Source organism: Notamacropus eugenii, chromosome 7 (genome assembly GCF_028372415.1).
Source record: "Notamacropus eugenii isolate mMacEug1 chromosome 7, mMacEug1.pri_v2, whole genome shotgun sequence".
Taxonomy (NCBI): domain Eukaryota; kingdom Metazoa; phylum Chordata; class Mammalia; order Diprotodontia; family Macropodidae; genus Notamacropus; species Notamacropus eugenii.
In genome coordinates this window covers 38,798,227-38,815,781 of record NC_092878.1, presented here as the reverse complement: position 1 = coordinate 38,815,781, position 17,555 = coordinate 38,798,227, and the positions used below count along the sequence as shown (strand labels likewise).

General features: G+C 34.7%; 1 protein-coding gene across 9 annotated transcripts in view; it reads right to left on the bottom strand.

Moving 5' to 3' along the window:
* The window catches only part of TC2N (tandem C2 domains, nuclear), a 55,355-nt gene that overhangs the window by 14,948 nt on the left and 22,852 nt on the right, over window positions 1–17,555 (bottom strand). For 4 of the 9 annotated variants that reach the window (XM_072623094.1, XM_072623099.1, XM_072623093.1 and 1 more), the window contains exons 2-10: window positions 14,578–14,634; window positions 13,937–14,039; window positions 10,181–10,411; window positions 6,278–6,445; window positions 4,437–4,528; window positions 3,098–3,173; window positions 2,228–2,328; window positions 1,239–1,355; window positions 362–553 (exon numbers count right to left, since the gene is read on the bottom strand). In XM_072623094.1, coding sequence (XP_072479195.1) covers window positions 362–553; window positions 1,239–1,355; window positions 2,228–2,328; window positions 3,098–3,173; window positions 4,437–4,528; window positions 6,278–6,445; window positions 10,181–10,411; window positions 13,937–13,982 — 1,023 coding nt within the window. In that variant the 5' untranslated portion in view covers window positions 13,983–14,039; window positions 14,578–14,634. Of the gene's footprint in view, window positions 1–361; window positions 554–1,238; window positions 1,356–2,227; window positions 2,329–3,097; window positions 3,174–4,436; window positions 4,529–6,277; window positions 6,446–10,180; window positions 10,412–10,751; window positions 11,034–13,936; window positions 14,040–14,577; window positions 14,635–17,555 lie in introns of those variants that run through there. The other 5 variants (XM_072623096.1, XM_072623092.1, XM_072623100.1 and 2 more) reach the window with 2 other exon arrangements.

Here is a 17,555-nt window from a genome sequence, read left to right as displayed (position 1 = left end):
TAGGGAAATATTTTATTGTACCAAATTTGGGGGCAAGCATGCTATTTTCTGGTAACTAGAACAACATATTTAACATGACTACTGAGAAGTCTCTGATTTGGACTGGAATTTATAATTCTTGCTTTCTTTAAGCAAGCAGTTGCTGTTTATTATGATAACAAATTTATTTTCTTCTAAAATATGAAACAATAAAAAAAAAACCTTAATGATGCTTAGTGTAAAGCATTCATACTTAACTAGCTGAGCTTACTTAACAGGAAGAGTGGTTAAAATCCTGGGCAAGTCTATTATTAGCTTATTCTCTCCTACAAAACCCATGAAGTAGAAAAGGCTGTTCAAGTTATATAATTCTATTACTTACTGAAATTTTTGAGGGAGGTGTTATATCTAAACAGTAATCCTTTTCCTGTACGTTAAGCTCTCTGAGAGATAATGAGCATTCTCCGATGGTTTTCTTCCTGGGCGTCTGGGTTTGGATCTTAAATACCAGCCTAACAGTTTTCAGGCTTTGGAGTTTAATAGCAAAGACAAAAGTCTCCATAAATTCAATAACCTAGAAATGTAAAGATCAAAGTGATTATACTCATTTTTAAAAAGCAATTTGCAATTATCAACACCTATCACAAACACTGTCATTTTCATCTTAACAGACAGAATATTAAGTTTTTTTTATAAAAATGAGGAAACTGAGGTTGAAAGAAGCTAAAACTCTGCTACCAGGTAACAGAGGCAAAATTAGAAAGCATATGATATAATTCCCAGTTTAATAGTTCTACTAAACCACACTGCATCCCCAATGACAAGTGAGTGAAACATCAGTAACTTAACTGTTTAAAGAAAATGAGATCTGTAGACAGAAAAACCAAAAATTACAAACTGTAATTTGGGGGGTAGTCAGAATATTAAATTTTTATAGCAAAACAATCATGACAAGTGACTTCTTTACTGGCCTGCTCATGTGTAATAGTAGTTAACATCTCCACAGCATTTTCAAATAAAAGTTGCAAAGGTAATAATTTGGAAATTCTTTAAAGGGGTTTCATTACTACATAGTGTTCCCAGGACACCTTTATATTCTATCGTTAAAATCTAACATTCTGAGCCACAGAATAGCATTTAATTATTACGAGGTCACATATCATTCTTCTACTTATTGCTACAGCTCACTGCAGACACAACTAATGAAAACAAGAAGAATGAAATAATGAAACTCAAGTATAAATACACTTTTCACTTACACTGGATCCTTCTTTGGCTGAAGATCTGAAATGTACTGGTTTGGGCAAAGTTAATACTCCTTTTATAGAAATAGTAGGGTTTTCTCCATAGCTGGAAGACCAACTCAAATCTCTGCACTAAAACATTCAAAATGGAATTTTTTAGGAGTCATTAGGAATAGAAATGTATAATTTATATTTAGCATCTTAACTATGTTTTATATATGTATAAACTGTAAGAAAAATAGAATTTCAAAATTAATCCACCTGATGAAATCTCTTATCTCTTCTGAAGTAAAACAATAAGCATATACCAATTGCCTTTATCTGTTTTCAGTTTTTCCCAAATCTCTAAGAAACCCCTTTTGGAGTTTTCTTGGCAAAGATACTGGAGTAGTTTCCCATTTACTTTTCCAGCTCATTTTACAGATGAGGAAACTGAGGCAAACAGGGTTAAGTGACTTGCCCAGTGTCACACAACTAGTGCTGTGGTCAGATCTGAACTCAGAAAGATAGGTCTTTCTGATCCCAGGCCTGGCACTCTATCCATTGCACCATTTAGCTACCCAGCTGCCTTGATGAGGTACAAATATAAACCATAGCAAAGACACACAAGGAATACACAATTTCAACAATTCAGAAACTTCTTCCACCAATACAGATTACAATCTGCCTATATGCCTTAGTAGATCAATTCTAGGTGGTTAACTGAAGTTAAATAACATTCCAAGGGTCACAGAGCTAATAAGTTTTCAGAGGCAAAATTTGAACCAGGTCTTCCTGACTACTTACTGGCTCAACAGTCTATGTACTACATCATAATGCTTCTACAAATCAACCATATATCACAGTAAATAAATACGATAAAATGAAAGCAATCTACAGATTTGACTGAGTATTTTTGCAGCATATTACAAAAAAGTTAACTCTTATGAAGAGGCACCAGGTAATTTGTAGTATCTGAGAATTCATTATGTAACAAAGACAGGAATCCAACTATACTGAGTTACCTGTAGAATCGTGATCCAAATCTGTTCTACTGAAGAGTTATAGAACAATTTTATGTTCAATCTTCCGAAATCTCTTTCATCTCCGGATAATGTAATTGTATCTGAAATGAGAAGGTATAAATGACATTTGAAATGCCATTCAAAAATTCAGTCTATATAAACTCTGATTTTATCCAGTTTGATTTTCAGGACTTCAACACAATTCCCCTGTGCATGTTCTTCCCCTTTTTGAGTGCAAGGTCCTGAAGGGTTTATTTTTTTCTTGTATTTATGTATATTTTTTCTTGTATTTATAAACATAAACATAAATTCATAAACATACTATATTTTTCTTGTATTTACAAACATAATTGCCAGTTCTTTGCAACCCTATTGCTTAATACAGTACCTGTCACAAAGCAAGCATTTGTCTTGTTGCCTTGATATTTCAGTTGTTTAAAAAGAAAAGAAAAAGCTGTCATTCAAAAAACTAAATTCATATGAAAGGATTTGTTTTCAATGGACTAAAAAGTTGAGGAAATATACAAGTAGATCTTAAAACATCTTTAAAATGAAGTGGAGGAAATATAAATTTGGTCCAAGAAAGAACTTCCAAATGAGTATCTCTGTGACACTGGAATGTTCAGGAATCTCCATTAAAAAGCTTAACATAACCAAAACCATTATTTGATGGTGCTGCAGGCCTGAAGGCAGAAGAACAGACTCTACAGGCCAAGTTCCTAAGATCACCTATCACCTTGGTGATGCTCCCAGTGTTATATGGACATATAAAACTTTCCTTCCCACCCTACCCTCCCTATATCACAAGTAGTTTTTAATTACTATTTGAAACTGACTCAGTGATATAAGCAATAAAATTATATTCTTTACCCAGGCTTCGAGTACTGCCCTGAGAATTCTTCCTTGAAGACGAACTGCTCGGCACACTGGAAAGTGAATCATATCTCTAAAACAAAAATTTTCATTATTCAAAAACCTCTCATCAAAGTCTAATGATTCTGACATATTTAAAACTTCTAGTTTCATTCCACAAATAAACTAATTTCTGAGGTCAGCAGTCAGAATTTCATACTTTTAAATGCTGAAGAATCACCCCACCAAAATCACTCAGTTATGACACTTAAGAGAGTTTCAGAGAGAAACCCCTTTACAAACCAAAATGGATACTATTTATATTTTTACTGGACAACTTATTATTAATAATAGATTACATTTAAATAGGACTTTTAAGGTTTACAAAGCCCTTTTTTGCATATATGATTTCACGTGATCATTATAGCAACCTTGTGAGGTAGTAAGTAATACATTATTATCCCATTTTAATGATGAAGAAAATGAGATTCAGAGAGGTTAAGCAGCTTACTCATAGTCAGAGAGGCAGTAAGCGATTTGACCTATATTTCTTCTGAGTCCAAATTTAGTACTCAAAAAGAATTTTCCATTTTTATCAAATGGAGAAATATTTTTCATGCTCAATTCAGTTGTATTACAAGGAGAAATAAAATATGCTGAAGCCATTAATAATTATGTGTAATAGAGAAAAATAAAATGTCTTCTAAAGTACTATAGTACCCTAAAACTTAGTTAACCATTCATAAAATTAAATTTAAGACAACTGGTTTTTTTTTCTATTCCAAAAAAATATGTGGGCTTTTATTTTTTGGACTAGACCTGTGACCTTTATTGGGAGCTTCCAGTAATTAATTTTCTTTATGAATATGAATCAAGACCTTCTCTGTAATTTATAGAGTTAGAGAGTTGTTTCTATATGCAAAATATAGGAAATTATTCAAATTTTTGGTCTGGAATAGGAATTTTTTTCTTGCTTACTGAATTTGTACCAAGTGGAAATATCTCACTCAATGATTTTTTTTTAATCTATGGTTATATTCAAAGAGAAAAGGTAAGTTAAATAAGTAATTTCAGCTCAAAGTTTAAATTTCAGGCAACTCGTTTCCCTAGGTATATACCAAATAAGAAATATGAGATCAAAGAAAAATAAAAACATTTTTACTTGTCAATTGAAAATTTCTTGAACTCTTAATGCTTTCAAGTACTTATTCATCCTACAGCGAAGCAAATAAATCTAAGAGAGATTCCATTACAATGCATTGTTCCCACTGCAGTTTACTAAACTGTATCAATTCCTGGAATTCTTTAGTCTAAAAATCAATCACTAGAACAAAGCGAATGTATTTGAACAACTCACCTGCATGAATCGCTGTGATGAACCTGTAAGATCAAACATAGACTTGCTTAGTCCAGGGGACCCAGGTGTTTTGGAGCTCCTTAAGTCACAAACTGTAAAGGAAAATAAAAAACACACTGGAATTTTAATTACATCATGAAGGAAAAATGGGCCTCATATTACTGTCTTGATTGAAAAATATAACTTTCTGAAAAAAGTAATTTTTATGAAAATTTGTTTAGGTTTAGTTTGATCATTTAATTTAACATGAAGAACTAGGTAAGAGTCTCCCCACCAAGTCAGTGTAAACTTTAGAAATTGCTTCACGGTGTGAACAGGGGGAGCTGTGAAAAACATAAGAGTATTAATGTTAAAATTAATCAGAAGCCTCACATCTGAATAATGTAAATACTTTCTTCAATGAGAGAATCAAAAGGTGCTGTATATGGCAAATTATAATTCTCACAAAAAAAATGAAATAGGAAAGCAGAGGTTACCAGTGTGGGAACAAAATCCTGACCACTTAGAACAATGGTCAGAATCAATGTAAAATTACAAAAAAGATAACTGCATGTCAAAACTGAGGTCCAATGAAGTTAAATGACTTGCCGTGGTCACACAACTAGCACATATCAGATGCAAGATTTAAAACCAGGGCGCAATTCTCCTGACTCAAGCCTTTTAAGAGGAAATGGCTTAAGTTATTTAGATTTTGGGAAATTAAAACATTGTATATGCATAAAGCATTTGGCACACCTTAAAGCACTATATCTCTGCTGTTATAGATATATCCTTGAAAGTGAGTTAGAATTTCATAAGTAAGGTCATTACAGACAAGATTAAGAGACTAAGTAGCAAAGGTTAGCTTTTACAGAAATTCATCCCTACACAAAACAAAATGAAAAATTTCCACCATTCATTATATAATATCTACTTCCTTTGTTTATGCTAATCAAAGGGATTGTAAAGTCATCAAAATGTACTAGATGATATTTCTGCTATTACAAGCTATGCAACATTCTCCCTACATAAGAAAAAACAGAATATTAACATTCTTACAGGAGGACTTATAAATGAGTATACTGTAATATTAAATGCGAAGATTCTTTCTCTCAAGAAAAACTAAAATGTAATTGAGATTTGCCCATATTACATGACTTATCATCCATAAAGAACTTCATAGAGTCATGAATTTACTGCTAGAAGGGATCTTGGAGGTCATCTAGCCCAACTTCCCTCCTTTTACAGAAGAAAAAACTGAGTCCCAAAGAAGTTAAGTGATTTGCCAAAAGTCACAGGAAGTAGTAGTAAGTGGCTGAGCCAGCCCGAGAATCCAGGGCCTCTGGCTACAAAGTCCCATCAATGTACAATTGATTTCATTTTTTTGTGATACTACAGTTTGCCATATACAGCACCTTTCGATTCTCTCATTGAAGAAAGTATTTACATTATTCAGATGTGAGGTTTCTGATTAATATTATAAGCCTTTGGTTTCTTATGTTTTTCACAACTCTCCCTGTTCACACTGTGAAATGATTGCTAAGGTTTACATTGACTTCATTGGGGGAATCTTACCTAGTTCTTTCAGGTTATTTTTTTACCTCTTTGCTCTCTGCAACAGCTAATTTAATCAAATTAAATAATCAAATTAAACCTAAACTAAACTAGTCTTTTCCACACTACCATATTGCCTTACAAGTACTAAATACTAAATAAAAAGTATGAATTTTAATTACACTCAATAACAACTTTTCAAACTTTATTTCCAATGACAAGAATGTCATTGTATAGTACTGTGATTTAGCTTTGCTTCTCTATATGCTGAGTGAAGAGTGTAAAGACAGTAGAACACTATTTCCTACCTGATCCATACAGCCTCAGAGCTTCACTATTAGGAGGAAATCGTCTAGTTAAGTCAGGTGATACACGCTGATGCATGAAAACTGGATTATATATGTCATAATTAGAACCATCCAAGGGTGAACTGCAAAGTTCTGTTTTTCGATCTCTAAAGGACGCTCTGGCAGAACCTGAAAAACACAAGATCCATTAAATGTACTATATAGACACACCACATCATATTAGCTGGTTCTACAAAAATGCAACTCTGGGTGAAACAAGAATGGAATTAAGATGAAGAGGTAGAAAGGGCAGATTCAGGAATTCTCTCATGAATAGTTTAAGCTTGGACAGTTGACTTCCATTGCAGTTGGGGAAGTTATATTCCATTTGCCCAGAAGAACAAAACAATAGAAAAGGACCAGGAAGTTGCATTTTATGTAGAGGTTAAGTTCTAAAATGCTTATGATTGGTCAAAAATAATAGATCTAATCAAAATTACTCTTCAAAGTAGATTCGGAGAGGGCAGAGTCAAGATGGCAGAACTCTCTCAACATTCTCCCTACAAACAATTTTAAAATACTGCCTCATGTCAAACTTTGGAGTGGCAGAGTGAATTTTAATAAGTGAAATGAAAAAATATATGATGCAACTTCACCGTACTGAGCCAAAGAATACAGTGGAAAAGGAAAGTGATTAGAAGTGATGCTTCAGAATTAGAAAGCAAGTTATTCTGATCTCCCCTCTTTCAAACAGGAATTGAAAAGACAATGGGATAGTGAATTTTATCTTGCAAACGTTAGGTTATAAATGTAAACCACTTTAAGTTTCCTCATTTTTCTCTTTTCCTGTGTGTTCTAGAAGCAGCCATATTATTGTAAATGCTAACAACATGACTGTTTTAGGTAAATGCTGCCGCTTATCAGTGCAATATTTACATAAAGTACTTGATATCTCTCTAATATTTAACAACCCAAGGTAAGAAAGAAAAAAAGAAAGACTCAAAATGGTAGCAAAGCTAAGCAACTGAGTTGGAACTGGCTAATAAAATAGGAGACCCTGACTTTGGAGTCCCAGTGAATTACAATAGCCTGACCATTTTATAAAGAAGTATAATTTTGTGTTACAGTGCAATTGTAATTACTTATAAATTTAAATAAATAATTGTGACAATTGGTTAGTTATTATACATTTCATGACCCAGAAAAAATCAGGGGGGAAAAAATCTTAGGAACCAACAATCTTCATAAGTAAGAAGCTCCTAGTATGGAAATTTCCTTCATCAATGCAGATCAGCAACTCACTTCTAACTTACAGTTTTACAGAGCTGCCTGAAACAATGAGATATTAAGTATCTTGCTGATGCGTACTAAATCACTTATGAATCTACCTTCTTCCTATAAACTGCTACGAAAATCACTATTGTCAAACTTACTAATATCCACAGGACTCCAAGGTTGGTGGAGTAAAATATAAATTGTTATCAAGATACATTAATAATGTGTAGCATGCAACAAGATGGCACACTAGACTTTTTTTTCAAATCCCACAACTTCTCAAAACTCTCCAAAACAGAAATTACACACCAAAGATAAAGCAACTTCAGCTGTTTCCATGGTATAAGACATCCAGAATCCCAAAAAAGTTTAAGAAAAAATTCAAAACCCAGGAACTGATGCTCAAGTTCACACAGTATCCCTCTCCCACCTGTAACATTACCAGCAGCAGGGGAGGCCAAAGTAACAAACCCAAAGACACCTCACCCCCTGTATCCTACTCTCCCCTCCCTCTTTCCAGTGCCACAGATATTCCAATTCCAGGCCAGGGAAATTTGTTCAGGCCTCAACAACCAGTTTTGCCACAATCCTTCAGGAGCAAAAGCCTACTGGGACTGTAACCTGGAAGCATCAGTACTGCAAAGCTCTGAACTGCCAGTGACAGGTCAGAGAACTAAGGAACAGAGGGAGTGACACAAGTCATCAGATCAGAATACTTGCATGTGAAAAGTTGTGTAGCACTCCACCACCGTGAGAGGAAGAACAGAGCATTCAGCTGGAGCCATTTCTGACCACTCAAAAGTTACTTACTGCTAAGTGCTAAAATGGGCACTAAGTAGCTTACCCTCTGAGCTTCAGGTTTTTCATCTGTAAAAACAGGGATAGCACTACCAGCCCCATACTTTGTACATTACACCAGCTGTACAGAGGTACTCTGTTATAACTTCCAATAAAAGAACATATCTTTTTGTTCAGATGTTTTCCTAACAACATGCCTATATTTGCCATTTTAGAACCTCACTGCTCTCAGTTCTGTTCTGAGGCCAAAAAGTCTAATCCTCCTACTACATGACAACTCTTCAAATACCTGAAAACTGCTATCAACTGACCCTTGATTTCTTGTCTTTTCAAACTAAATACCATCTTTCAAGCAATCTATCAGATCATTTCAGCATTTCTGATTGTCCTCTTCTAAATACCCATCACTCAACGTCTGTCTTAAACTATAGTGACCATAGTTTAAGGACATTGGTAAACAATACTTCAGATGAGGTCTGACACAGGGCCTCCTTGCCTCCTGTTCTCAGATGCTATGCCTATCAATACATCACAAGACCACTTCAGCTTTTTGGCTGTCATATGACACTGATATCTTATATCAAACTTTGTAGTCCACTGAAACTAACAAATCATTTTCACAACAAATTCTATCTAAAAATGTCTCTCCAACCTTATACTTGCCAAGTTTGGGATTTTTTGTACCCAAATCTAAGATCCTTGAAAGCAGGAATTTGTTTTCTTTTTTTTTTGTCTTTGCTTTTCTTTTTTGGTCTAACACAATGCTTGGAACATAGCAGGTGTTTAATAAATACTTGTGGATTTACTGATTGATTTATCCTTTTTATTAGATTTTATTAGATTTATCATCCATTTTATTAGATCAACCTAATGCTCTAGCTAGCCTGTCAAGATCTTTTTTGTATCATGATTCAGTCATCTAGTGTGTTAGCTATTTCTCCAAGATTTGCATCATCAGCAAATTTAATGAGCATACCATCAATATCTTTAGCCAGATCACTGATAAAAAAAAAGGTTATACAACATTGGGCAAAGCACATTTTCCTAAAGTGAGATCACCTGCCACACTGACAAAGAACTATACGCAACTACTGTTTAATTTAGGCCATCTAAATATTTCTGAATCCATTTTAATTGTATTACCACCTAGTCCATATTTCTCCATCCTCTTCTCAAGAAGAGTATCAGATACTTTATCAAAGGTCTTGAAAAAGCAGGCAAACTATAGTCACCACTTTCTCATCTATTAATTTAATAATCCCATAAAAAAATTAATGATATGTCACAACCTTTTCTAAATGAAGCTATGCTGGCTCTTGGTAATCATGTCATCCTTTTCCAGATATTCTTCATTTATGGATCTGCTTTAGAACTGTTGCAAGATAAAAGTCAAGTTCACTGGTTTATTAAAGTGAAGATTCTATTCTCTTCCTCTTTTTGAAAACTGGGATCTTTGCAGCCTTCTCCAATCTGGAGGTACCTCTCCCATTTTCTATAATCTTTCAAAAATGACTTGACAGTGGCTCAATAATCATATCTACCAGTAAATTTTAATCATAAAATGTTTACATTAAGGGATGGAGCTCAGTGCAGTGGAAATAGGACTCACTTTGTAGTAATTAAACCCATGTTCAAATACCACCTCTTAAGTTTATAACCTGTGTGAATGGGAAAGCGACAAGCTCCCTGGGTCTTGGTTTCCTCACATGTAAAATAAGCAGGTCGAACTAGAACCCTTTGAGGATCTTACCAGCTCTAGGTCTATGATCCTAGGAATGCAAAAGTAATAGCAATATCAACATTTAAATATTGCACATGTGGACTTTTAGTCTGTGTCACTTTGCCACTTACCTTGAAGTTCCTCCACATGTGAGGGAGTTGCTTGAGTCTTGGGTTGAACATAAGATAATTTAAATCTGGGAACAACAAAGGGTACTTCTTTTCCATCAGATGGAATTTTGGAAAGGAGATAATCCTCAGTACAGCCAACCTGACGTTTAACAGACACTGAAGACATTGGAGGTAGACATGTAACATTTTGTCCTTCTGGGGCTGCTGCTTTCACATCTTTTTCTGTGGAAGCTGTATGCAAATAATAATGATGATAATAAAAATAAAACATAAAGAAATATACATGAATTTACATAATAATAATAACATAACATTATGTAGAGGGTACAAGGCATAGTGGATAGAGTGATAGGTTTAGAGGTGAGAAGACCAGGTTCAAATTTCATCTCTGATACCACCTATGGGACCCTAGGCAAGTCACTTAACCTGTCGTACCAGCTACATACCACTCCCTAAATACATGCTAAATACTAAATCTATAGGAGGTGGTAGAGAAATTCCCCATGTTGATTTGTAGATATTTCATATTACCAAAATCCAAAAAGTCTTCTTTCAATATAAAATACTCTACCTTTTCTCCAGGTCCCACTGTCCCTCACTAATTTTCCTTTGTTTAGTTGTTTCACATTCCCTTCTGCCAGTCTACTTGTCCTCATTAGAAGGCCTATGGGTATTGCAATCATACATTTTAGATTTTCCCTCAAACTATCCCAACTTAAAATATTCCATCCCATTTATAAATGGAAAGGGATGGATATATGTCAGATCATGTATCCCAATTTCTAGAATTTTAGTTAAGGAAATATGATCAGGAAATATGATCACCTTATCCATGATAAGGTAACTTTATTTATCCTTAAAAGAACTGCAAGAGAAATTGATAATGAAGGAATTCCCTTTTAAAGTTTCATATATCTTCATTTGCTATATAACTTTCCTCCTATATTTGTTCTTGGAGGGATAAAAACTGGTCTCTCTTTGTGTCAATTACATACTGCTTTAAGGCAATCTCCTATATCTAGTTATGTGTCCTAATTTTCTTCTCCCATTGATTCTATAATAAAATCTGCCTGAAAAGCAAAACTGAATTTTAAAGCTTCCACTTTGGGGACTGCAAGTTTAATGAATCAATAGTTTTTATTTGGCAGTCAAAACAGGATATTACAATTGTAGGTTACAATAAAAGAGGCATATTCTCCGGGACTAGAGAGGTAACAGTCACCTTGTCCTCTGATCTACACCAAGTTCAGTTATATTGATAAATAGAAGATTATCCAGTGGAGAACAAGGAGAATGGTGACAGGCCTCAAAATCAGACCCTATAAAGAGTTCTTGAAGGAATTGGGGATGTTTAACCCAGGAAAGAAATGATAGTTTTCTCCAAATATTTAAGGGATTGCCATATGGAAGAAGGATTATACTGCAAAGGGCACTTTTAAAATGCTTGTTGACTGACTTATTGTTACACATTAGATCAGTTATGCATATGCACAGTTAAAAGTCTAAGAACAGTGGATAAAAGTTGCAAAGAGGTAGCTTTAAGTCTCATTTAACTAAAAAAAAAAAACTTCTTAAAATTAGAGCTATCCAAAAGTAGAATAGCAACTTCAAGACATAGTGGGATGCTCTTCAGTGAAAGCCTTCAAACAAAGCCTGGATGATCATTTGTTAGATGTTTTAAAGCTTCTAAGGTGGTATAGTGGGTAGAGTGATGATCTTGGAGTCCTGAGTTCAAATGCTGCCTCAGATACTTACTATCACTATGACCTTAGGTAAGTCACTTAACCTTTGTTTTCCTCAGTTTCCTCATCTATGAAAATAAGAATAATAATTGCACCGACCTCCCAGGGTTGCCGTTAGGATCAAATGAGATGACATATGTAATGCACTTTGCAAATCTTAGAACACTACCTAAATGCCACTATTATTAATATGTTCTGCAGCTACAGGGTGGATTAGATAGCCTCTAAGGTCCCTTCAAGGTCTAAAATTCACTGGGTAGGGAACGAAAACAAAGAGGCAACTGTGAAATCACCCACTCTTTTGGAGCTGTTCGTGAGTCAAAAAAATCCTAATATTCACTAGCCCCTTTAAAAAAATAGCTTTCCCTTATTTAGTACCATTAACAACATGTATTTCTAAAACAACTTGAGAAGATTTTGCAAGTGTTCCACCAAAGTTTTGTTTTGTTTTTTGAGTAAAGGGTTCCATTCCAAATCACTAATAATAAGAGACATGCCAATCAAAACAACACCAGCATCTCACCTCACACCTTGAAAATAATGACAACGGCCACAGCAAATGTTGGAGGGACTATAGAAGGTTAGGCACACATTGTTGATGGTGCTTTAAAATGGTATAACCATTTTGAAAAGCAATTTGGAAATACATATGTAAAGTTACTAAAATGTCCATGCCCTGTGAACTTAGAGACCCCATTCCTTGAATCAGAGACTCCTTATACCCCAAGGAAGTGATCCATAAGAAGAAAGTACCCACATACTCCAAAATTATTATAGCAGCACTTTCTGTAATAGCTAAGAATTGAAAACAAAGTAGATTCCCATTGACTGGGGAAGGACTAAACAAACTGTGGCACAAAAATGTAATAAAAAATTACTGTGCTAAAAGAAACGATGTGTGGATGAATACAAAAAACATGAAAATTTATACAGACTGAAGCAGAGCCAAGAAAATAATTTACAAAGTAACTAAACAGTGTAAATGGAAAGAACTGAATACCTAAAAAAAATCAAAAATAAATGTGATAACATTATAAAAATTAAGCAGAATCTGAATGAAGAGATAAGAGAAAATACTCCAACCTTCCCCTTTGTGGATATAGGAGGTCCTCAAATGGTACATATTGCACATGTTTTGAGACTTTTTCAATATATTGATCAGTTGTGCTGATCCTTTTCTCTCTAAAAAACACTATTTGTCAAGGGGATGGTTCTGTGACAGGAGGGAATGGGAGGGATACTTCAGATAATTATGGTGATAAAAGAAAAAGAAAATAGCAATAAAAACTTAATTTTAAAAAATAAAAGTTTCCACCACTGCAAAAAGTTTCAGAATAGCTTTAGACTAAAAGAAAAAAATATATAAAATATGTAAATGCCAATTTTGTGTGACTGCTAATGCCTAAGATAAATTAATTTATATTACACATTTCTAACCTAGCTACTCAAAAACATTTTCCCACTGGGAAAAACTTACTATAAGTGGTACACTATGCATAAAGATAACAGTAACTTGAAATAAATGAAAATCTAAGATTCCTTTCTTCTCAATTTCCTCCTCAAAAGGAACCCATGGAGAGGGTATGCATATTTTATGAACCAAGAACTGAGATACTTTAAGAAAGGAAATGACATTAGGCTTCTCAACCCAGCCCACAAAAGCTTTTTAAACTATTAAGACTATTCAAAGTACACAAGAAGCATTGTACACACAATTTATGACATTGTTTCTATGGAAAAATCCTTCCACACAGTAACTAGGGACACAAGGAACAGAGCCTTTCTACTAGCCCTGTTAACTGCCAAGGTGACTGCTCTGATGCTCATGTCATCTCTCCCCTAATGTCAGGACTACCTTAGTTAGCTTTACCAGTAATATTGGTAAGTATTTAGTATTATATGCCATTATATTATCATTATATAATTACATATAGTATTATGTGTTAGTAATAATTAGTATTTAATTTAATAATAACAGTTGTGACAGTATCACAGCTATGCTTTTTCATCTTACCATAGAAACAGCCTCTGCAGCAGCTTTTTACGAATTCTGCTGCCATTACTTTTTAATATCCAGTATCACAGCAATAAAAACAAGGTTCCAAGTGTAAGTTTATCTGTTGGTAGAAATCAAAAAGAAACCAAAATGACATTACTTAACATTAATTCATCAATCCATCAACAAGTATTAAGTAACAACTATGTGCCAAGAAACAGGCACTGGGGGATACAAATACAAAGAATGAAACAATCCCTAACTGCAATGAGTTTACATTCTAATGGGGGAAGACAGAAAGTAAATATAAAAATACAGGAAGGTTATTACTGAAAAGGTCTTATCTATATTTTGGAAGCATAATGAGGATTCTGAGGCCAATACCTTTAAAGGAGTAAAACAGCACTCTGTCCCTTGTGTAATTTCATAAACTTTCCTCCTAATAAATTATTGATAGTTTCACTTACTGGAAGTCATCAAAATGTTATCTTAATGTTAAAAGTGAAAAGTATAATGGGAAAAACTCTGACTTCCTCATTCTTTAAAGCTATTTCAACCTAAATCCAGTCCTAGAATCAAATTGGAAAGATAACAAAGCCCTGACAGAAATGGACCCCTTTTCCTACAAAATGTCTATAGATCCCAGAAGTAAAACCTACCAGAGAGAAGGACCAATGCTTCCTTTTCTTGACATTAAGTCAATTCTGCCCATTCTGCTGAAGAAAAATAAATATTTGTAAAGCTCATTGACAAATAAGATACAATGACAGTTGAAGAGGAATATAGTTACTTTGTAATCTGCTAGGAGTAGATTGACTATTTTTCAGATCAACCACTGCCAGTTCTTTTTTCCTTCCCTCTGCTGCCTACCTTTTACTATTTAATGTTTTCATTAACTAGTCAGACTACCTAGGACAGGGTTTCTCTAGTACTAAGAGAATTATTTCAGCAATATATGATAACAAACGAAAATTTTCTTTAGCAAACACAGCTATAGTTTATCTGTTGAATCAGACTACTACTGGGATCCTCCCTCCCAGAATATCTTACATCCTTTTCCTATTCCTTTACCCAACAATATGCCACTACCTATCCTCCAAATTATATCTAAACTTCACATTTTTGCATGTTATTAGATGATCACCAACTCAGTCCCACCTCTGACATATACTCATTGTGTGTCTCTAGGCAGAGGTATACCTCTCAGTGTACTAGGTAACTCTCTTAAGACTGTAAGTTGCAGAGTAGGTACCAATTTGCACTAAGAGAGGGGGATTTCATCATGGAGTTCCCTATATGAATTAAATCACAAGTCTAGTCTCTATTCTGACAATGGAGTCAGATCTTAGGTAGGGGCTAAGTTCTAAAGTTAGCGCATAAATTGAAAATAGCATAAAGCCAAAGTTCATTCAATTCATTGATTTCTCTCTTATCAGAAAGAACTTTCTTCTGATGGGGGCTCAATTTTGGCAGAAGGTGTAATAAGCAAAGCATAGAAGTCAATAGGTTTGGTTTTTTTTTTTTTTTGGAGAGGGGGTTTAATATGTTACCCAACAATAAATTAATACCCTTTCAGTCATCACAAATGCCTTCACAACTTTTCATTAGCAAGAAATGTCATACTTCATTAGAATGCAATCTTAAAAGAGAAATTTTCTCCCACAATCCACCAGCCACATTCAGGAGGATGAGGATTGTCTTCCCAACTCTGAAAGCAAACACACACACCCATCTCCTCTGTCCCAAGGCAAGTAAAGAGACAGCAAACTGCCTTCCTCCCCGTGGCAACCAGGTGTGCCATTTCCTTGTTCAGCATTCCCTCTTTCCTTCCTCCCTTCCCCCCAAAGTCCAGAGGCTACAGAAAAACAAGAAACCCACAATGTCCATGGAGTTATGTATAAGTAGTATATGTCCCTATACCAGGGCTGAGGGAGAAAATAGTTAAGAAAAATAAAAGTTAAGGGACTAAGAACACAGAACTCCATGCTCACTCAGCTAGAATCAGCCTAACAGCTGGCAAGAAAAACAGAGCAACCACTTAATTGACAGGTCATTGTCCAGGGAGAGTCACCACTGTAGGTAGGCAGGTATAGATGAATCCAAGTAAGCTAAGTAACACCACAATGTTGTAACATATTTTGACTTAATGAAACCTCCCTCCTCTATTCCAATGGCCACCCCTCCTTGAAAAAAATCTTTATGATATTGAAATTGCAAAATATAATGGATTGAGAGCTTCTCTCAGCCAGGAAGACTTAAGTCCAAGTCCTACTTCTGAGACATACTGGCTGGGTAAGTGATTTAATTTTTGTTGCCCCTGGCAACTACCTAATGGTCAAGTTAAACAGAACATGTTAATCTACACTGATAGAACTTGCCCAGCAAGCACTCTCTTAGCCAATGATATCATGGAGGTGGGTTGGGAGTGAGGATTTCAGTATACATTTGCTTTTATAAATTAAAATTAATTTCATTTTGAACAGTTTTTGAAGAATCTAAAATAGAGATGAATCCCAAGTTCTTCAAAACCAAGACTAACTTTTTGAAATGATGTTCCCAAAAAATGCTGTTAAAATTTAATTACAACAAAACCTGTATTACCATTTCTTTCTTATCAGAAAGAACCATCAATATTACCATTTCTGGCTTCCCAGACTATTTTGACTATGTACCCTATGTATTTTTTACTGACTCCCTTACCCTCTCAATCTCTAAGGAAAACTGCAGCCTTGAAACCACAAAGATAAAAGACCAAAGTACCTTTTTAAAAAAAGACTCTTTCCAAAGTTATCAAGGAGCTTTTCATTGCCAAGTCCAACAGACTTTTCTCAGTGTTTATCTTTCTTGACCTTTCGGCAACATTTAACGCTTTTGACTATTCCTTCTTCCTAGAACAAGACGTTCTTAATCTGGAGTCTATAAAGTTTGCTTTTTGTAAATGTTTACAACTGTATTTTAATATAATTATAATCCTATTTATTTTGTGTTTTTAAAAACATTCTAAGAAGGAGTGCAAAGACTTCAACAGACTGCCAAAGGAGATCCATGACATTAAAAAAAAAGGTTAATAAACTGTCTACATGATCTCTTCTCCCTAGGTTATGGCACAGCTCTTTCCAGGAACTCCTCCTATCTGTCTGATTACTTTACTCCTTGCTTGTGTAAATGCATCATCATCCTTGCCTCACTATGTGTGCGGTATACTCCCAGGGCTCTGTCCCTGACCTTTTCACTTCCTTCTCTATACTTTTCTTTCTGTGAACTTATCAAATCCCACAGTTTAGCTATCACCTCTTCTCTCTCTCTCTCCCTCCCTCTTTCTTTCTCTCTCCCCCCACATGCATACACATGCACATATGTACATGTATGTATGTCTATGTAAATGCATATTTATATTTGTACATATGCATGCATGTATATCCAGCCCATCTTTCTTCTGAACTTCATTCCCACATCATCAACTATCTACTGGCCACCTCCAACTATCTCCACAGGCATTTCAAAGTTAACAAGTTGTTCTTTCTTAAATCATTAACTTTCTGCCAAAAGCCCCTCTTCTTCCATTCCCTATCTCTTTTGATTCGCCAACATGCTTCCATTAATCTAAGTTCAAAACCTCAATTTTTCTCTCTCCACA